The following is a 22137-nucleotide window of genomic DNA, read 5'->3' as shown; positions in this document are numbered from 1 at the left end:
GCTGCTTATCAGAATGGATCTCCTCCAGGACTAGGGAAAGTCATCAAAACCTCATTTGGATAAGGTTAATATTACCAGCTCCTACCTACCCCAGGGACAAAAAGGAAACTGTACACATGAAAGCAATCTTCCAGACAGGTGGGGTGGGGGTTGGGGCGTACATTCCAAGAATTTGTAATGACGTGCACAGCCACATTTTAATTCCGAGCGGCCAGGTACGATAATCACTCCAGAACAGCTACGTTTCCAAGGAGCCCCCCAATCAGCCAGCCCATCCACACGAGCCGAGAAAATCAGGTTTCTCGGGACCTGGCGAGTAGACAAAGTTAAGTGGCTCAGTAGTGTCCGACTCTTTGCGACCCCATGGACTGTAGCCTATCAAGCTCCTCTGTCCATGGGATTTTCCAGGCATGAGTACCGGAGTGGGTTGCCATTTCCTGCTCCAGGGATCTTCTCGACCTAGGGATCGAACCGGGGCCTCCCGCATTGTAGGCAGACGCTTTTAGCGCCTGAGCCACCAGGGAAGCCAATTTCCTCCCCTGAAAACTATCCAGCGCCTGCGTCCTGCAAATCCCACGGTCCGCGAGTCCCCCGGCTTGAGCAGTCCCGCCTTCGCGCCCTGCTCGGCGCCTCCCCGCCCTGCTCCGCGCCTCCCCACCCCCTCGCTCCGCAACTCAGGCCGCTCCCGCCACCCAGAAGGACTACCGCTCCCGGTACGCCCCGCGAAGCTATCGGAGCCACGTGACCGCGCTTCTACGCCTACCTCGGTCACGTGACTCGGGGAAGATGGCCGCGCTGACGGCGGAGAACTTTGCAGCTCTCCAGAGCCTGCTGAAGGTAAATGGGAGGGCTGGGGCCAGCGCAAGACGCGCCTTTGTCTCCAAGACTTTGGACAGAGCAGGAGTTGAGAATAAACCAACCCTGATTTGGAGCCACGACTCTGCCACTGCCTCTCACTGTGACCCCTGGCAGGTGGTCGCGCCTTTCCGAGCTTTTTAATAGTAGAAACAAAATTAGCATCGCTTTGACAGGATAGTGGGGAAAACAAGACAATGGACTCGAAGGTGGTGTACGAAGGTGCCCTACTAAAAGTCTCTGGGGCTGGCTTTTGGGATTGGTGCATTGGGGTAGTAATCGCTAGATCCGCCTTACCAGTTCCCCACGCACTTTAATTTTGAGATCTTGATTAACAGTCAGTTGAGAGAAAAACAAAACAAAACAAAAAAACACCCTATACAGAGAGATCCTATTTGCCATTACCCAGTTTCCCCCAGTGGTAACATTTTGCAAACCTATGGTATGATACCACAACGAGGATATTGACATTGATAGTCAAGATGCAGAACATTTTCCATCACCACAGGGTTTTTCATGTTCCCCTTACAGAGCTACACCCACTTGCCCTCAGCCTTCACTCCCTCTCAGAACTCTGACTAATTTGTTCACTAATTTGTTCTTCATTTCTATAATTTTCTCATTTCAAATATGTTCTATAAAGGAAACAATACAATATACAACCTTTGGGGACTGGCTCTGAGCCCAGTTTTCTGGAGATTGATCCATGCCATATGTATCAATAATTCTTTCTTTTTTGTTGCTTAGTAGTATTCCATGGTATGACATCGGCAGGGTTTTTTGCTATTACAAATAAAGCTGCTGTAAACCCTTGTATGCAGTTTTTTTGTATTGAGCACAAGTCTTTAGTTCTCTGAAATGAATGCCTAGGAGCACAATTCTGGATCTTTTAGTAGTTGCATGTTTTGGGGTTTTTTTGTTTTGTTTTTATGAAACTGCCAAAATTTCCAGCATGGCTATACCACTTTACATTTGCAACAGCAGTGCATGAATGATCCAGCTTCTCCCCATCCTCGCCAGCATTTATTGGCATCACTATATTTTATTTGAGCTGTTCTGATAGGCGTGTTTTTCTACCTCATTGTGGTTTGAATTTGAATTTCTCTAATGGTTAATGATTTTGGACTTCTTTTCATGTGCTTACCATCTGTATCTCTTCAGAGAAATATCTGTTTATGTTTTTTGTTCATACTCTTAATTGCATTGTTTGCTTTTTACTCTTGAGTTTCTTTATATATTCGAGCGTGTAGTCCTTTGTTTGGAGAAGGCAATGGCACCCCACTCCAGGACTCTTGCCTATAAAATCCCATGGACGGAGGAGCATGGTAGGTGGCAGTCCATGGGGTCGCACAGAGTCGGACACGACTGAGCGACTTCACTTTCACTTTTCACTTTCATGCATTGAAGGAAATGGCAACCCACTCCAGTGTTCTTGCCTGGAGACTCCCAGGGACGGGGAAGCCTGGTGGGCTGCTTTCTATGGGGTCGCACAGAATCGGACACGACTGAAGTAACTTAGCAGCAGCAGTCCTTTGTTATATATGTGGTTTGCACATATTCTCTCCTAGTGTATAGCTACAGAGAATTGGTGGGTCACCCAGCAGAAATGTATTGTCTTCCAGTTCTGGAGGCCAGAAGTATGAGATCAAGATGTCGGTCAAATTGGTTCCTTCTAAATGGCACCCCACTCCAGTACTCTTGCCTGGAAAATCCCATGGAAGGAGGAGCCTGGTAGGCTGCAGTCCATGGGGTCGCTGAGGGTCGGACAGGACTGAGCGACGTCACTTTCACTTTTCTCTTTCATGCACTGGAGAAGGAAATGGCAACCCACTCCAGTGTTCTTGCCTGGAGAATCCCAGGGACGGGGGAGCCTGGCGGGCTGCCGTCTGTGGGGTCGCACAGAGTCGGACACGACTGAAGCGACAGCAGCAGCAGCAAGGGCTTTGAAGGATCGTTTGTTCCGTGCTTCCCTCCTACCGTCTGTGGGTTTCTGATAATATTTAATGTTTGTAGTCTCTGCATTCACTTTCACATGGAGTTCTCCCAGTTGGCATGTCTGTTTCTAAATTTCCCTTTTAATTACGGCTCAGTCATACTGGATTAGAGTTCACCCTGTGTTCCTTGGGGCTTCCCTAGTGGCTCAGATGGTAAAGAATTTCCCTGCAAAATGGGAGACCTGGGTTCGATCCCTGGGTTGGGAAGATCCCCTGGAGGAGGACATGGACCCACTCCAATATTCTTGCCTGGAGAATCCCCATGGACAGAAGAACCTAGCAGGCACCCCACTCCAGTACTTTTGCCTAGAAAATCCCATGGATGGAGGAGCCTGGTGGGCTGCAGTCCATGGGGTCGCTGAGGGTGGGACACGACTGAGCGACTTCACTTTCACTTTTCACTTTCATGCATTGGAGAAGGAAATGGCAACCCACTCCAGTGTTCATGCCTGGAGAATCCCAAGGACGGGGGAGCCTGGTGGGCTGCTGTCTGTGGGGTCGCACAGAGTCGGACACAACTAAAGCGATGCAGCAGCAGCTCTCAAAAATTTCCCCTATTTTTTGCTTATAGTTTTATATATTCCATTTATGTATGTTTTAACGTTTAAGTCCGTGACCAGTTTTGCCTTAATTTTGTATAAGGTGTGTGAGACACTTTGAGGTTCCCCTCCGCCTTTGGCCTATGAATATCCAGTTGTTCAAGTTCTTTGTTGAAAAGTCTATTTCCTCTGTTGAATTGCTTTTGCAATTTTGTCAAGAATCAGTCAGGCATATTTGCATAGGTCTACTTCAGAGGTCTTTGGTTTGTTCCATTGATCTATTTGTTAATCCCTCTGAAAATACCATATATTCTTGATTACCATCACTATATAATAACTCTTAAAATCAAGCAGATGGATTCCTCCTACTTCATTCTTTATCAAAATTACTTTAGCTATTATAATTCTTTTGCCTTTCTATATCAATTTTAGAATGATCTTGGATATATCTTTAAAAAAAAAACTTGCTGAGATTTTCATAGGAATTGGGTTAAATCTGTTTATCATGTAGGAGCAAATTGACATCATTTTGATGTGTTGGATCTTCCAATCCATGATCATGGTGTGTCTCCCCATTGATTGAGATCTTTGATTTTTCTTATCTGTGCTGTGTAATTTTCAGCATAAAAGTCCTGTACATGCTTTGTTAGATTGATTCCTAAGTATTTCTTCTTTTTTTTTTTTTTGAGCAGTTGCAAATGATATTGTACTTTTAATTCCAGTGTCCACATGTTCATTGCTAGTGTGTAGAAATACACCTAATTTTTCTGTGTGTCTCTTGAATTTGCAAACTGCTGACCTCATTTATTCTAATAATTTTTTGTACATTTCTTTGGGCTTTGTCATAGACTGTCATGCTGTCTGCAAATAGGAACAGTTTTATTTCTTCCATTCTAATCTGCAAACCCTTTCTTTCTTCCCCTTGCCTTGTTTTAGTGGCTAGAATTTTCAGCACTATGTGGAGTAACAGTAGTGAGAGCAGACAGCTTTGTCTTGTTCCCAACTTTAGTCTTTCATCGTTAAGTACGCTGTCTCTAGGTTTTTTGGTAGATGCTCTAAATCAAGTTGTGGAAGTTCCCCTTTATTCCTAATTTTATGAGAGTTTCCATCAAGAATGGGTGTTGAATTTTACCTACTGCTGTTTCTACATTGATTGATATCCTGTGATTTTCTTCTTGAGCCTGTTAACATGATGGACTACATAGATTTTCAAATACTGGATTGACCTAGCTAGCATCCCTGGAGTAAATTCGACCTGGTTATAGTGAATAATGCTTTTTATATATTGCTAAATCCTATTTGGTAGTATTTTGTTAAGGATCTTTGCATCTCTTTTGATGAGGGGTATTGGTTTATTGCTTGTTTGGTTGGTTTTACATATATTCTCTGTCTGATTTTGGTATCAGAGTAATGCTACCTTTGTCAAATGAATTGGGAAGTGTTTCCTCCTTTTCTGTTTTATAGAAAAATATTATGTAGAATTAGTTAATTCTTTCTTTGAATGTTTGTTAGAATTCTCCAGTGAAACCATCTGAGTCTGGCGATTTCTTTTCTAGGGGTTTTAAAATGACAAATTCAGTTGCCTTAATAGTTACAGGACTGTTCAAGTTTTCAATGTTATGTTGAGAGAGTTGTGGTAGTTTGTGTTTTTTGAGAAATTGATCCATTTCATTTAAACTGTCAAATTTACGTGTGTATAGTTGTTTGTATTTAGTTATTCTCTTATTTTCTTTTTGATATCTGCAGGGTCTGTAGCAATATGCCCTACTGCCTTCCTGATAATGGTAATTAGTGTTCCCTTTCTTTTTAACTTTGTCAGTCTTGCTAAAAGTTTGTTAATTTTTTTAAATTAATTTATTTAATTTAGTTAATTAATTTTTTAAAGTTTGATATTTTCAAAGAACCAGGTTTTTGTTCCATCCATTCCCCTTTTTTCCTGTTTTTATTTTTCTTGGTGTCTGCTCTTTGTTATTTCCTTCCTTCTTCCTTTAGGTTTATTACGCTCATGTGTTTCTAGGTCCTTGAGATGAGAGCTTGGGTTATTTTTTTTTGAGATTTTTCCTCTTTTCTAATGTATGCATTCAGTGCTGTAAATTTCTCTCTCAGCACCATCTTGGCTGTATCCCCAAAATTGGGGTGTTGTATTTCATTTTCATTTATTCACTTGAATAAATGAAATAAGTTATTTCATATATTTTTAAGCTTTCCCTTGAGACTGTCCCTTTAGTCTGTGGATTATTGTTTCCAAATGTTTGGACACATTTCTTTGATCTTTCTTATTGATTGCTAGTTTGACTCTATTGTGTTAGTTGACAGCACTCTCTGTATGATTTCAGTTCTTTTAAATTCATTAGGGTTTGTTTTTTGGCTCAGAATATCATCTCTCTTGGTACCTGTTCAGTGAGCTTTTGAAAAGAGTGTGTATTCTGTTGTTACTGGGTAGTGTTCCATAAATGTCAATTAGGTTGATTGATGGTGTTGCAGAGTTCTTCTGTATCCTTGTTGAGTCTGGTCTAGTTGTATCAATTGTTGAAAGAGGGGTGTTAAGGAGTCCAGCTGTATTTATGGATTTGTCGATTTCTCCTTTCACTTCTGCTTTTGCTTCCCATATGTAGTAGCTCTCTTGCTGAGTGCTTACACTCAGGATGTCTTCATGGTGAACAGAACTTTTTATCGTTATTTAATGTCCCTCTCTGTCTCTGGTAATTTTCTCTGCTGTGAAGTCTGCTTTATCTGATGGTCGTGTAGCCACCTTGGTTTCCTGATTGTTTGCATGATCTCCTTTTCCATTCTTTTACTTTTAATCTGCTTCTGCCATTATATTTGAAGGGAGTTCCTTGTAGACAGCATTTAACTGATCACATTTCTTAATCTAGCAGTCCCCAACCTTTTTGGGACCAGGGACCATTTTTGTGGAAGACAGTTTTTCCACAGACTGGGTTGGGGGCTATGGTTTTGGTATGTAAATACATTACATTTATTGTGTACTTTATTTCTGTTATTATTATATCACCTCTACCTCAGATCATCAGGTATTAGATCCTGGAGGTTGGGGACCCCTGTTTTAACCCACTTAGCCTTTATTTTTTGTTTCTTTAATTTTTCTGCCTTTCTGTGGGTTGTTTGACCAGTTGACTATTTGGGGGAATTCCATTTTGATTTATCTATAGTGCTTTAAAATGTAATTCTGTTTATAACTCTTATAGTGCTTATTCAACTTATTACATTTATTTACATAATATCACAATCTCAGAGGCAATATCAGTATCATCATTTTACCAGGTAGAGTGAAGTAGTCCCTTATTTATGATATAGTTATCTTAAATACTTCCTCTACATACAGTTAGGGCCACCATCGGACAGTGGCTTTTCTTTTTTGCTCATACGTCCCAGACTTTGAGCTGAAGAAGAGGGCCACCCAGGAGCCCAGTGAGTGAAAACAAAGAAACTCCAGCAAATACTTGCTTTCTCTTACCGAAGACCAAGAAAGGGATAGCTTGGGAAGAGAGAAAACTGTTAGATAGTAATTGTTTACTCCACCAAAGCACCACAGAAAAAACCGTGGCCCCGCTGCCCACTGTGTCAGCAAAGGCTGGGGGGCACAGACTCCCGCCGTGTGAGGTTGCAACACCGTGTTTCAGCAGCCCCGGCAGCTGGCGTCAGAGAAAGCCAAGTAGGGAGCTGGACTCCCATCCCCACCGGCGGGTTCCACCACCCCTGGCATGAGTGGAGACTACACGGAGCCAGAACTTCCACCTCTGTGCTGTGGCAGCAAGGAGCCCCCACGTTAGAGTGTCAGCAGGAACCAACAGGGGAGCTGGGCTTTCATCTCCATTCGGTAGTCATGAAGCCGCACCCTCCCCCCCAGCACACACACACACACACTCCCCGTGCTACCTGAGCAGTGAAAGAGAAAGCTAGCTGAAAAAAAATTTAAACAAGGTCCGCAGTCTCAGGACATAATATGACCGTGTCATTCCTTGGTCATGAGGTCCCTAGAAGGTCTGCCTTCTCTCCGTTTTCAGCATTATCTTACATTTCTGTAGAGTGCCTGGGGAGTTTAGCCATGTTTAGCAGCAAAAATAAGAAAAAGTACATCTGCATCATCTTCCCAGAAATGGAAGTGTCCTATGCCCCTCTTAGGTGTTACACCTTGACCGAGACTGTATTATGTTCTTAAGAAATGTATTTTCAGAGTCTGAGTTTGTTTCTTGTTTTGTCTTTTTCCATCTGTGAATTAATTTATAGGCCTCCTCGAAAGATGTTGTCAGACAGCTGTGCCAAGAGAGCTTTTCCAGTTCAGCCCTTGGCTCCAAGAATCTCTTGGATGTTACGTGTTCCAGCTTGTCCGTGACCCAGGAGGAGGCAGAGCAAGTAAGTGTGGTCAGAAATGACCTCTGGCCACTGGCTTCTCAGCTCATCAGTCTCTTCATTGACGTCCCAGCCACTGCCACGTCCAAGGGAATTTTTCCCCTGAATTGTCTGTTGACATTACAGATGGTTTTTTTTTAATGTTAGGGAACTTAGTGGGAACCTGCTGTGTATCACAGGGAGCTCAGCTCTGTGCTCTAGAGGCACCCCTGTAGGATGAGGGGGTGAGAGGGAGACCCAAGAGGGAGGGGATATATGTATACTTAGAGCTGATACACTTTGGTGTGGTTTAGTTGCTAAGTTGTGTCCGTCTCCTGTGGCCCTATGGAGTGTAGCCTGCCAGGCTCCTCTGTCCGTGGGAATTCTCTAGGCAAGAATACTGGAGTGGGTTGCCATTTCCTTCTCCTGATACCCTCTGTTGTGCAACAGAATCTAACATAGTATTGTAAAGCAACTATGCCCTCCACCCCCCAAAATAGCTGTTGTCATTGAACCTTCACATCGTTATGATAAATGAGGCATGGATGGGAAGACTATACCCAGAATCAGAGCTCTTGACCATTTCACTTTCAGATTTGTTACCTAGACGGTGTGCACGAAAGCCACACTTGTGCTTTTCTGAGCTGAGCTACCTCCCATGGCATCTGAGAAAGCCCTAAGGCAGAGAAAACTACCTCCGGGGCATCTTGTTAGGTTCAGCTAAGCAGTGTGATACTCACAAGACGAGGACAGGCCACACTTGGCTACACACGCACTTGGAACGACCCGGGGTGGAACCTGGACAGTGTCCTAGCAGGGCAGTGTCAGCCACTCCTTCCGCAGGGGGCTCTGCACAGCCAGCCTGGAGCTCTTTGCTCTCCTCGCCCTCCCTGGTGACAGCTAGGGGTAAGGAGGTGACGTTCCAGCTACTCTGGATGAAAACCCGAGACTCCCCCGGAGCCAGTACCTCTGCAGTAAGCACAGCTTCGGGTGCTGGCAGGGACCGTGTGGCCACACTTGGGGAAGCCCAAACTGTGGGCTCTGGTGTCTCCACAGGCCTCCCGGTCCAGCGGCAGGGACCAGTGCAGCGTTGCCTAGTAACACAGCTGACTTGCTGCTTCGCTCACATTACCAGGGGAACAGGCTAGAAAGTTAGCTTAAGGTCAGAGTGCGTGCACCAGGAAAAACACGGGCTTTATTAGCCCTTTGCCCACCAGCAGAGAGACTTTCTGGCAGGTTGATAGCATGCTTGGTCGGGCAGCTGCGTGTCCTCTAAGCAACAGGTGAACTTGGAGGCAGGCCGAGGCACGTGGGCATCAGTGGCTGGGCCCCCAGGGCCTCTGGACTTCTGAGGCCCCGCGTGAGTGACAGTGGCAGCGTGCGGCAGGCCCTCTTGCCAGCAGGGGATGGCGCCCTGTCCCCTGTGCCAGTGCCCCTCACCGCCCAGGCTCCCCGTCTACCCCGCAGTTGCTCCAAGCCCTGCACCGCCTCACCAGGCTGGCTGTGTTCCGTGACCTCTCCTCTGCCGAGGCGATTCTGGCACTCTTTCCTGAAAATTTCCACCAAAACCTCAAAAACCTGCTGACAAAAATCATCCTGGAACACATGTAAGTGCTCATTTCTTGAGAGTTTCTTATAATGCTGTTATGTTTCAATTTCTCTTCTAGATAAAATATGCTCATTCTTGAAAGGCAGGCACAAGTCAGCAAAAAAAGAAGAAAACCATTAAATCCACCCCCCAGAGGGTTAGCAGTGTTCACTCCTTAACAGAAAACCTTTTTCGAGGGATGTACTTTTTCCATTTTCACAGAGAGAGAGGGATTTTTGTTTTGCTTTTGTGTTTAACACAGTGATGTCGTGCCGTTTTATAACTTGTTTGTTTTCAGTTCACAGTATTAATATGAATGATATTCCAGGGTGATAAATATTTACCTTCAGTATTATTTTTAATGGCTAACTGTATTTCATTATATGAAGAAATTATGTATAATTTAGTTAATAGATACCTTAGTGTTAGACATTTAGGCTGTTGGCAGTTTTCACTTCAGTGAACACTTGATTGGGGAACCTTTGCTCACATTGTGCTTAACTGTCTCCTTGCTGGTAAATGGTGATATTGACATTTGGCTTTTTATTATCCAGTCAGCCATTGGAAAGACTGCCCCAACTATTTCTCCATCAGTAGGACGTGGGAGTGCCACTCTCCCCACACCATCACCTGCACTGGGGGAATTTTTTTTTTTTTTACTTCCAAGTTTTACACATGGCAAACAGTACCTCATTTCAATTTACGTATCTTTGCTACTGGGTTTCCCAGGTGGTGCTGGTGGTAAAGAACACACCTGCCAGTTCAGGAAACACAAGAGACCCGAGTTCGATCCCTGGGTCAGGAAGATCCCCTCGAGGAGGGCATGGCAGCCCACTCCGGCATTCTCGCCTGGAGAATCCAATGGACAGAGGAGCCTGGCGAGTTACAGTCCACAGGGTTGCAAAGAGTTGGGCATGACTGAAGTGCCGTAGCATGCTCGCATGAATCTTTGGTACTAGTGATGTCAGATATCTTTTTCATGTTATTGGTCATTTTTATTTCTTTTGTGAATTATCTGTACATTTTCTACCTGGGAAAATCCTTTTCAGTACATATAATTTAAACAGAACTGATTAACTGCTGGTTAGCAGCAGGCTTCAACAGACCTCTGTGATAATCCCAACGGATAACGTTACTTACCAAGGGTTTTGTTGCTTGTGTAGAAACCTTCTCATGGGTAGCCACGTTTTACTCTGACTCTGCATCTCGCCGTGGCGGGATTTGCTGTAGCGTTAGGCCTGCTTGGGTGTGGTTTATGTAAGGTGCCAGCATTGTGTAGGAGATGCCTAGTGACAAAGGATGAGTTGACCTTTTCTGTTTTGTCTCTGAGAACAGCAGTACAATGTGATTACAGGGCATTTAGCCTTCTCTTGTTTTTCCTAAGCTGAAAACTGAACAGCTGTGGCCTCTACATCACTCGATTCTGTAAAACAAACAGTTGCTCCTTGGAGGGGGGCATTTCTGTGGTCCTCTCCTGTCAGGAGGGGATTGTAGGTTTGAAGATTACTGAAGGAGCGGAGGCCCAGGCCCACGGGCCTCATTATCGGAAGACTCAGTTGGCATCCCTTTTCCATTCTGTTTTTCTCATCTTTCCCTAAACAGATCTACTTGGAGAGCTGAAGCCCAAGCGAATCAGAGTGAGTATCAAGGAACCTGCCTCTTTCCCCACCCCACTTCCTCCCCAGCCCTAACCCTGAATCTGCTGGAGTTTTTAACTAAAACCAAAGTGAATTAACCCACTTAGTGGTTGTTCTGCATTTCTTTTTAATCCTACTTTTTAATATTGTTTCTGATTATAAGGCATGTTGTTAAAAAAAACAAAAAACTTTCTGTCCAAAGCAGAAAGTACTTACAGTGACTGTGTTTCCATTAGGAAACAAATTAATGATAATTGAAATTATTGTGAAAGAGTGAATAAAACTGGGTGCTTGATAAATGGTCACTAAACTCGGTCACAGTGCTGCAGAACTTGGCCTGCATTAGCTCATTTAGTCCTCCCAGCAACCTTGTAAACGGGGTGGGGATCATCCCCATTTTACAGATGAGCAAACAGAGGCTCAGAGGTTAAACAGGAATATTGAAGCCAAGCCTGTGTGTCTCTCAAACAAAAGCTCTTTCTGCTGTTGGCAAAGCTACACATTTCCTAAGACTCAGGCCACGGCCTCATCTTCTCTACCTGTGTCATTCATTCCTCATTTTCCCTTGATGTCTGGAGGGCTAGGTGTTCGGGCAGAAGCCTGGAGGTGCTGTCCACCAGGAGTCCACACTATAATAAGTGTGGGGGCCACGAGCAGTGGTAAGGAAGGCCCAGGGCTTGCTGTGGGGTCTCGGGCCCCATCTCTCTGTCTCCCTCAGAGGCTTGCGGTGTGGACTAAGGGCCTTACAAGTGTGCAGCCCTTAGAGCTGCCCGTCATAAAGGCTTGGTTACTCGGTGGTGCGAGGGCTGAGCTGAGCTGTATCCCCACAGTCTCTCTGCCGCGCCTGGTGGACCTGGACTGGAGGGTGGACATCAAAACCTCCTCAGACAGCATCAGCCGCATGGCCGTCCCCACCTGTTTGCTCCAGATGAAGGTATGTCCACCGTCATGCTCACTAGAAGGCAGGGGGCAGGGCATGCAGGATCTGTGTCCCACAGACCAGCGGAAATGCCGGTCTCCAAAATTATAGGATCTGTGTGTGTGTATTTAGTCGCTCAGTCATGTCCGACTCTTTGCAACCCTTTGGACAGTAGCCCGCCAGGCTCATTTGTCCATGGAATTTTACCAGGCAGTAATACTGAAGTGGGTAGCCATTCCCTTCTCCAGGGGATCTTCCTGACCCAGGGATCAAACTTGCGTCTCCTGTGTCTCCTGCATTGCAGGCAGATTCTTTACCTGCTGAGCCATCAGGGAAGCCCCTAGCCCCATAAATTAAGAAGCTGTAGCACCCCTAAAGTGCAGAGTGTTTATTTAGAAAGTATACATGAATTAGCATAGTACAGTCATAATAAAACCTATACCGAAAGTAGAAATATTTTTTAAAAAATAAGACAGACATGAGATACAAATTTTAAAAATAATTTGTTGAACCTAAAGGTTACCTTCAACACTTAAACAGGAAGGTTTGGCTTTAACGATAGGAGCACGCACTCAAATTTCAAATTGTCTTCTTGATAGGTTTGGTATACTTGCCTGGATTCTTGTCCAAACTAAGGGGGCTGTCGCTGTTTCTACCGCGCTGAACAGGGGCGCCTGTTAGCAGTTGGAGAAGTGTCAGTTCTTCATTTGATTGTTCACATGCAGTTGCCTCGTTGGTGGTATCTTCACAGTTATTTTCAGGAATCTTGTTAAGTCACATACCTATTTTTAGGGTTTGTTTAGTTAAAACCTGGGCTTCCCTGGGGGCTCAGATGATAAAGAATCTGCCTGCAATGCAGAAGATCCAGGTTCGATCGCTGGGTCAGGAAGATCCCCTGGAGAAGGAACTGGCAACCCACTCCAGTATTCTTGCCTGGAAAATCCCACGGACAGAGGAGCCTGGTGGGCTATAGTCCATGGGGTCACAAAGAGTTGAACACGACTGAGCGACTAACAGTTTCAGTTTGTTGTTTTTTTTTCAGGTTTTAGTTAAAACTAGATAAGGTAATGCTGTATTTGGTTAACCACCAGACAGCCAGAAACTCAACACCGGTGAGAAAATGAAAACAAAGGGTGCCGCTGACAACTTAAGTTTTTAACTGTTAGTGTAAGACTCACTTAAAAAAAGATGCAAACACATATAACTAGAGGTTGTAATATTTTTCCTGCATCCTGGCGGATTCTTACATACCCGTGGAGCCCCAGCCTAAAGTGCCAGCATACACCCAGGCGGTATTTTTCACTCGAGCGCTGAGTTGGGGGCGGGAGGGTGAGGGAGCCTGGGCTTCTCCGATTCCTGTTTGGAGCCCCTAAGACGGCTCCTGCCCTGCCCCCATTTGCTGGGTAACTCCAGGACTAGCACTCGTGACTCTGAGCAAAGAGCCTCTCCTCAGAGCTTCACCAGAACCAGGTAAGGCCTGCGGGTTGAAGAGAGGCAGCCTTGACTCTGGGAAAATGTTCTCTTCTCAGATCCAGGAAGATCCCAGTCTCTGTGGGGACAGGCCCTCCGTGTCGGCCATCACCGTGGAGCTGAGTAAGGAGACGCTGGACACGATGTTAGATGGGCTGGGCCGCATCCGGGACCAGCTGTCCGCCGTGGCCAGCAAGTGAGGTGGCCCGCGGGCCCCGGCGCCCTGCCCGCCACCCCCCAGCACGTGGAGGCCCCCGCAGTGCCCACCGCAGGGGTGGGGGCCCGGCACAGAAGGGGGCTGGCATCCAGAAGGCACAGCAGCTGGGTCGGGAGGTGGCATCCGGGCCCCCACACTCTTCTCACTCATCTTCCTTTTGCTCTCTCTGAAGCTGGTGGGCAGAAGCCACTGTCCCCACAAGGCTCCTGGGGGGACTTTGTGACAGCCGTGGCGGGAGAGGGAGGGAGTGTTTCTGGGTCAGCTGCCTCTACCTGACAGAGTGGGGATTCAGGCCCAGGTTGTGGTGCTCATCTTAGTACATCCCTGTCCAGCGTTCACTCTGCTGGCTGAGCTCGCTTCTGCTGTGGAACACGTGCAGGGAGTCAGGCAGGTGATGTCCACAGTTCTGCTCTGTCAGAGGAGCCAGACCGACCCCACAGGGCAGGGTCCCCGCAGTGTGCCCGTCTCCCTGAGCCCAGAGCCTCCCCAAGCCCCTCATCCCTGCTGGACTGTAGAAAGTGGGAATTCATTCCCTTCTTCATGGAGCCAGTGCCCCTTCCTTGATGTAATGGGACCACTCAGGGTGAAGAAGTGGGAGTGATTGTAAATAAATACCAGTTGTAAAAACTTTGTGATTCCAGTCGCTTTTGTAGCTTGTCCTTGGCTTGAGTTGTTACCTTGGACCAGTGCTTCCTCTCATTCGTAAAGATGATCTGTCTGCACGTTGTCCTTCCTGGCTTATCTCATGATCATAGTGTGACCTGAAACCGGTCCTGTGAACTGGCCCACCTTCCATATAGTCTTGTCGCATAGAGCAAAAGCAGAGTTGACATCAGCAGGTGCTTCTCACGAGAGCTGTGATGAACGCACTCCTCAGGACTTCCCCGGTGGTCCACTAGCTAAGACTCCATGCTTCCCATGCAGGGGGCCTGGGTTCGATGCCTGGTCAGGGAACTAGATCCCACGTGCTGCAACTAGTACCCATTCCAGCCAAATAGTGAAAAAAAAAGTACTCCTCAAGGAGTTTAACTGGGTGGAATTGTCACTGTCACGTGCCTGACACGTCCCAAGGGCTCAGTGTCAGAGGTGCCCCTTATCCATATCACTCAGTAGCAAGAGCCTGCAGCCTGCTCTGAGTGCTTTGTCTGGCGACTTCTCGGGTGATGTGTGTGGATGGCGTGCTTGGGAAGATGGATGGAGGAGGTGGGGCCTCAGGTTAAGAGGATCCACTTGAGCTCAATTCCTGCCCACCCTGAGTTTTTACTTTTTTTTTTTTTTTGTAATTGGAATAATAATTGCATCTGCTCTGTAGAATTTTTGTGAAGATTTAAGCGGTATAACGAACCTGAAAAGCACTTGGCGCTATTACGACAAATGAGGGCTGGATACTATTAGCTTTGGTTATTAATGGGATGGAGAGTAGACAGCGCTCTGTGCTCATTGTCTGATCTACTGTAACGGGGTTCGTATGACTATGAGTGACTGTCCTCTCTTCATCAACAACAAAGTCAGCTCATCCAGGTAAAGTCACCTGCTGTAAGTTGCCTCATCAGATCTTGGGCCCAGGTCTCTCTACCCCACAGGACTCTGCAAGGGGCTTAGAGTTCTGTGACTTTAGCTCCATTTGGAAAATACTAGAACTGAAGTAGAGATAAGAAATCTTCTGCCCTCGCCAGTGAAATACTAGGGAAGTCAAGAAAAATATCCCCAGACCCCTTTCTGCCGTTCCCTGGAAGCCAAGCTACCTACTGTTAAAATGGCAGTTCTTGACCCATTTGGGGCTATATCCATTGAGAACCTAATGAAAACCCTGAATCCTTTCTGTAGGAAATGAACACTAAATTTTTTATATTCAAGGACAAGTGTTCATGGATCCTGGTGGCCAGCCCAGTATCTCCAGGTTGAGAGCCCCTGGTCTCAGCCTCAGGTGGAGTTCAGCCTTGTCGTGACTTCATCCCTCTCTTTTTTCCTTCCACTCCCTGTGACCCATAGAGATCTCCAAATAACTTGTTTGCTGGGTTTGCCATGGGGTTCCATAAGAAATTTTTAATTAATTTATTTATTTTAATTGGAGGCTAATTACAATATTGTAGTGATTTTTTACATACATTGACATGAATCAGCAAGAAATTGACTTGAAGCAGGAAGCCCAGCAGAGGTGTCTGGACAGCTGGACATTCCTTTAGCCAGATCCACCTGAACAAAACTGGGTGTGTGACAGTGAGAGCATTCAAGAGATAACATTGAGGAACTTCCTGGAGGCCCAGTGCTTAAGTCTCTGTGCTCTCAGTGCAGGGGATGTGGGTTCCATCCCTGATCAAGGATCTAAGATCCCGCATGCCATGTGCTGCAGGCAAAAAATGATAAAAGTGTTAGCTACCCTTCGCTGCTCATGCTCATTTAAGGGGGTGGTTTTCCCATTGTTAGCATGGACTGTTTGTAACTACCATATCAATCGTTGGCCTGACCCTATCTCAGAATAAACCTCCCAGCTCTACATCAAAGGAAGTTGCTTCATTGCTTGTCTGGTTTCCCAGTAGTACTAATGAGCAGTTAGTTACCTGCAGACTGTCCTTTCCTTAGGTTGCAGCAAGCTTTGGGTGTCCAGGCTCCATTCATGAAAGGGCCATGGTAGATCTCAGTGATGGCCACCCCTGGCTCTGGCTGCCCAGTACTGTCCACCCAGCCAGCCACAGGGGTGAGCAGATGGCTCAATCCTGTGTCCCAGGGAGATTGTACATGACTCAGGTTAGGCCAATCTGATCTTTCCCTATGACTCTTTTTTTGCTGAAATTGGCAACAAAGACCACCTCCTGCCTCTCAGCTCTGATAGTAAAGCCATGCTTGGGTCCCTGTTCCCCCACACAGAGAAAGCCCATCTACAGAAGGAGAGGCTCGCCTGGAGCAAAGCAGAACCCCAAAGTTGGGAAGAAGATGAGAAAATCCAATGAAGCAAGTCCCAGTCTTCCTCCTACTGTATCCATCAGGATGGGTCGGGTTTGTGTTAAAATGGCCTGGGATGCATTTTTATCCAGGATGGCAAGACACACAGACACACAAATGATTGTCACAAAGGAAGACGTTTCTACTCACATAGCCTTAGAAACTGGAGGCATGGAATGTCTTGCAGGGCTAACGGGGAAGAATCAGTTGGCCTGGAGGCAGAATAGCATGGTCCAGAGCCTTTATTGGGTTTCCCAGGTGGCTCAGTGGTAAAGAACCTGCCTGCCAATGCAGGAGCCCCAAGAGATGTAGGTTCGATCCCTGGGTCAGGAAGATCCCCTAGAGGAGAGCATGGCGACCCACTCCAGTATTCTTGTCTGGAGAATCCCATGGACAGAGGAGCCTGGTGGACTACAGTCCATAGGGTCCCAAAGAATCGGATGTGACTAACACTCTGTGAGGGCAATAGGGTGGGGGACGGGAGTGGTGATAAGAGCAGGCATGCAGAGCCTTTATTGGGGTTTTCACAGGAAGAAATGGAGGTGTAAGCATAGGATTGGCTAGGTTGGATAATTTGGGTAGGCTCTGGGCTACAGGTGTGGCCCTTGCTGTTTAGTACCTGGTCTGGGGGTGACTCAGGGCAGGGAGAATACTGGCTTGGGTGTGAGAGTTTGAGAGAAGACGTAGTTGGGATTGTGGGTGGGGATTGATTGGCCTGTGTATCAAAGGTGTGTTCTCAGGGAGCTGTTTGCTCTCTCTAGGGATTAGCTAGCCCTAGAAGGTCAGTCTCTCTAGGGTCAAAATGTCTGAGCATCACAAATACAGAAAGTAATGCAGTTATGTTGTAGTAACAAACAATCCCAAGGTCGCAGTGACTTTTACACAACAGAAGTTTATTTTTTGCTACACAGTCAATGCAGGTTGGGGACTCTGTTCAACTTTAGTCACTAAGGGGCCAAGGACATGGAAACTTCATCTCAACACATCCCTCCCCAGTCACCGAGGCAGGGCAGGGAACTGTGACAGATTGCATGCCTGCTGTTAAAGTTCTGTCCAGATGGCAAGGGTAGTCATATGGTCACACCAGACTTTGAAGATGGCAGAGAATGTCAGTCCTTCCATGTACCAGGAAGAAAGAAATGGGATATTTGCAATCAGATCTGAACTACTGCTCCCCAACAGCAGAACCAAAGACTCCATTTTGCCTAAACTCATTTGTACTTAGAATCAAAAGAATTGTAAGAACACACATGTCATCTCAGCACCTTTTCTCATGATAAACCTCATCACCCGTGTGACACTAGAAGCGTGTGAAACATTTTCCCAGATACCTTAGTGCCTGTTCACCTTGACCTCCTGAAGTCAGTGGAGCGTGGTTCCTTGAGAATCCGGGCATTTACTGAGGAAGAGTCAGTTCAGAGACAGCCAGGGCTGAGTTAGAACTCCAATCTGGGTCTTTCAGCTCAAAGGTCTGTGCTCTTTCTTACCTTGATTTTGGAAAAAGAAAACCTGGGTTCTTTACAGATGGTGAAACTTGACCCTTAATCAGACGACATTCCGCTCCCTCACTCAGAAAGCAGAAATCAGTTCTGCTTTCCCATTTCCTGATTCTGCTGATTATCAGTTTCAAAGACCGTGATTGGCCTGGGGACCAGACGTGCAAGTCTTTCCGACACAAGCCAGTTCTCTAAACACGCGTGTTGGGCGCCATGTCCAACGGTTGTTAGTCAAGCTCTGTGCTCTGGTAGTTACAGATTTCCAGAAAGTAAGCCCGGCGTGATCTAGAGGCTCTTGGTTATTTTGTTCAGTAAACTGAGATGTTACCAGAAATGAGAGTGAGCTTTTATTACATTTTAAAACTATTTTCATTTGGAAACCATTGGCTCCCTGGCATTTTGAAAGTTTTCCAGTGGTTGGACATTTACAAGAACTATTTTGAACCTGTAGCTGCTGACTTTCAAATACTGATCATTCCTAAACATTCTCTCATTTGCGTGATGCTGACTTTGGTACAACTTCCTTCATTATTTAGTGCTCACATTTCTGGGCTTTAATTGCCCTTTTTAGAACTACTTTTAAGAAAGAGAGAAAAAAGATTTCTTAGTAGTAGTTCCTGGATGGTGGGCTTCCTTGGTGGCCCAATGGTAAAGAATCTGCCTGCAATGCAGAAGATGGGTATTCAATCCCTGAGTTGGAAAGATCCCCTGGAGAAGGAAATGGCAACCCACTCCAGTATTCTTGCCTGGAAAAAGCCACTGACAGAGGAGCCTGGTGGGCTACAGTCCATGGGGTCTCAAAGAGTCAGACATGACTGAGCAACAATTTCCTGGCTGCTATCAGAGGACCCTGATCTCCAAGGAGAGAGAACCAGTCTTCACTTGAGGAAATGTCAAGAGCTCTTACAGATAAGTCTGGAAAGCTGAGCTTCTACTCACCCTGGGCTCTTGGGAAAGACTCTGATTGGTTTTTATGCCTCGTCTGTAAGTGAAGATAACTAGAGAAATGCACCTCACAGATTCACAGTAAACTCCGAAGTAGACCCCTTGGCTGAAGAGCGGGCCTGCCTTGGCTCTTCCTGTCAATGTTGCACTAGCCATGTGACCTCTGACACATACCACACAGTGAAAACAATCCTGTCCCAACAAGTTGAATCATAAATGAATTCAGAGATGCTTTGGGATATCATAAGACTCTGGGGTCAGTATAAACATACACTGGATCACAGCTCAGGAGTTGGCCTCTGGTTAGAATTTCAGAAACTCTGATCAAGTTCCCACTTCAGGCAGTAGATGCCCCAGGAAACGGTCATTGGTGTCCCACCTTCCTCCACAGACACACACGATTTGACACCTGTTAGTAAATGATGGTTGACTTATTGATCAGAATGGCAGACTCGTGGAATGAATGTAGATGTGAATTTCTCTTCCTAAATCTACCTCTGCAGTGCCCACTTTCACCCCAGATCAGTTCATCCAAGCACCTGCAGAGGAAGCTGTGGTGAAAGTGAAAGTCCCTTAGTCCTGTTGGACTCTTTGCGACCCTATGGCCTATACAGTCCATGGAATTCTCCAGGCCAGAATACTGGATCTTCCCAATACAGGGATCGAACCCAGGTCTCCCACATTGCAGGTGGATTCTTTACCAGCTGAGCCACCAGGGAAGCCCCGAGCTGTGGCGAGTGGGCCCAACTGGGGCCATTCTCCCCTCCTGCCACCAAGCTTTCTGGCCTAGGCTAACCTCAGATCTGTGGGCACGGGGTGGTCGCATAGCAGTCTCCCAACCATGCTAGTTTCTAGTTTTGCTTGTGTTGGAGGAGGAAGCCATTGGAGCCGTGGGGGATAGGAGGGGGGAGTCTGCTGGCCGGGGGTTGGTGGAGGGCAGAACTCTGAGCTCCTGCCACTATGACAGAGGTCAGGGACAGCGTTTCCAAGGGAAGCTCTGAGTTCATTCCGGCTGCTGGGGGTGGGTCCGTGGCGGGGAGGGCGCGCGGTGCACAGAAAGGAAGAGACTAGCCCTGGGCCTGAGTAGGATGGCCACACGGTCCAGGCCTTGCTGCGCCCTCTCTCTGGCATGTCTTCCTTTATCCTGGCTGAATTCCTATTAATATTTATCCCTCTGGATTCAGGAGCAGCACCTAATAGAAACTATTAAGTCAATTTAACTGCCTGTCTGGTCTGCCTGTATTTCTCCCATCATTGGTCTTGTCCTGTGCTTAAGTCGCTTCAGTCGTGTCTGACTCTTTGCGACTCTATGGACTGTAGCCCACCAGGCTCCTCTGTCCATGGGGATTCTCTAGGCAAGAATACTGGAGTGGGTTGCCAGGCCCTCCAGGGGATCTTCCTGACATAGGGATAGAATCTACGTCTCTTATAGTCTCCTGGAGGCGGACTCTACCACTAGTGCCACCTGGGAAGCCCCTCATTGGTCTTAGAAACACTGCATTTTAATCATCGATACATTTGCCTCTCCCACCCTTTTCCTCCCCTGTGCCCCCTGCACTGTTCACTGTATCCCCATCACCTCCGTGCACAGGTAATAGGCACCTCCTTTGGCACTGGATTTCCTGCCTCTGGATGAAATGGGGCTCTGTCCCCAGGGTTACTCCTATAGCAGAGCTCACTTGTCACTTGTTACATCCCCTTTGTTGACCCAAGAGTCTTGGGCCCAAAAGCCACACCCGCAGGGTCATTTCCCACCCACGCCTCACCCAAGCGCAGCTGGAGCTTCCCCAATATGCCCAGCAGGTGGCGCAGTTGCTCTCCTTATCGCCCCACCCGGGCTAATACCGAAAACAAAGACCGGTCCAGAGTAGGGCAGGTGGGGCGGTGGGCAGGCCTCTCCTCGGACCCTGGCTAGGACCCAGGCCCCCGCCCTTACAGAACTCTCCCCCTCAGGCGCAGAGCGACAGATGGGAGAGAAGCAGGGGGGTGGGGGCAGGGCTGGGAGCCCATCTCCCCACTGGGAGCCGATTCAAGGCTATTCCCAGGGCTGAGGTTGGAAGCACTGGTCACTTCCACCGCAGGCTGGTGGGCGCCAGAAATCCAGCTCCTGGGGCCCGAAAGATGCAACTCTTCTCAGTAAGGTTTTTTTAGTGGCAAAGCCCACAGACCTTGTAACTGCCTCACTTCCTACCTAAATCCTTGGGCAGGTGGTAGAGCCAGGATTCAAGTCCAGGTCGTCTTGGAGTCAAGTCTCGGTTTCTTCATCTCCAGATAAGAGAGATTAAGTGTAATTTTTCCTGACAAGGCCGCTTGGAGGGGATTAATTATAGATAAAGGAATCTGAGAAATGGAGGCTGCCCAATCCGTGATGGTTAAACTTCACACAGAGACACCTTTCTGGAGCAGAGCCCCCTACAAATCAGGGGACTTTTCAGTTCCTTTCTGCCAGCCCATGGACTATAGAGTACAAGAAATTCTCCAGACCAGAATACCGGAGTGGGTAGCCTTGCCCTTCTCCAGGAGATCTTCCCAACCCAGGAATCAAACCCAGGTCTCCCGCATTGCAGGCAGACTCTTTATCAGCTGAGCCACAAGGGAAGCCCTTTCTGCCAGCAGGGGGATGTGATGGGTGGGGTGGGGGTGGCGAGGAGCCTCCTGAGAGCTTTCCCCGCCTCCCATCTCGCTGTCCTCCTCTCCTGGCCTTCCACCCCGCCACCTCGCCTCTGCGTTTTCTAAATGGAAACCTAATGCCATCCCTCACCTAAAATACTTCAATGCCCTCCGTGCTCTCAGCACAAAGGCCAAATTCAGAAAAAATGTCATTTGCTGCTCTTTACAATCTGATTTCTCCCTACATTTTAGTTCCATGAAACAAGATTAAAGAAATGGGCTTCAATCAGAATAAACTGCGTGAGGTCTAGGGGCAGGAGTGAGCACTGGGTGATGATTCAGGACAACTCTGGGCACCAGGAAGGGAGGGAGTGGGGACAGAGAGAGGAAGAAAAGGGCGAGAGGTCTTGATGGCCAGCAATGTCCAGGCCTTGATCTGTCTTTTTCCAAGGACAGAGCCTGGGTGCCCAGCACCTGGGGCACGGCCTGACATCAGAGACGCTGGGTCAGTGTTTGCTGAATGCCCGCAGGCATGAATGAATGAGTGAATGAATGAATGAATGCCTGCATGACT

At 47.1% G+C, this 22137-nt stretch overlaps 1 protein-coding gene across 1 annotated transcript; it reads left to right on the top strand.

Moving 5' to 3' along the window:
- Nucleotides 1-733: 733 nt before the first annotated feature.
- Nucleotides 734-14222, top strand: COMMD9 (COMM domain containing 9). The gene is made up of 6 exons (XM_055549321.1): nt 734-837; nt 7637-7762; nt 9206-9345; nt 10929-10963; nt 11794-11897; nt 13412-14222. Exons 1-6 carry the CDS (start codon nt 787-789, stop codon nt 13550-13552), a joined length of 597 nt encoding a protein of 198 aa, XP_055405296.1. The 5' UTR covers nt 734-786; the 3' UTR covers nt 13553-14222.
- The last annotated feature ends 7915 nt before the right edge of the window (nt 14223-22137 follow it).

This window comes from Bubalus kerabau, chromosome 15 (assembly GCF_029407905.1).
Source record: "Bubalus kerabau isolate K-KA32 ecotype Philippines breed swamp buffalo chromosome 15, PCC_UOA_SB_1v2, whole genome shotgun sequence".
NCBI classification, from domain to species: domain Eukaryota; kingdom Metazoa; phylum Chordata; class Mammalia; order Artiodactyla; family Bovidae; genus Bubalus; species Bubalus kerabau.
The sequence above is the reverse complement of the archived record's forward strand: the minus strand, read 5'-3'. Positions and strand labels throughout refer to the sequence as shown.

Bases quoted from the DNA above. Each gene is read 5' to 3' on its own strand.
- COMMD9 (XM_055549321.1), top strand. From the start codon at position 787: ATGGCCGCGCTGACGGCGGAGAACTTTGCAGCTCTCCAGAGCCTGCTG. The intron at 838-7,636 runs GTAAATGGGAGG...ATTAATTTATAG, and splicing joins CTCTCCAGAGCCTGCTGAAG to GCCTCCTCGAAAGATGTTGT. The intron at 9,346-10,928 runs GTAAGTGCTCAT...TTCCCTAAACAG, and splicing joins AAAATCATCCTGGAACACAT to ATCTACTTGGAGAGCTGAAG.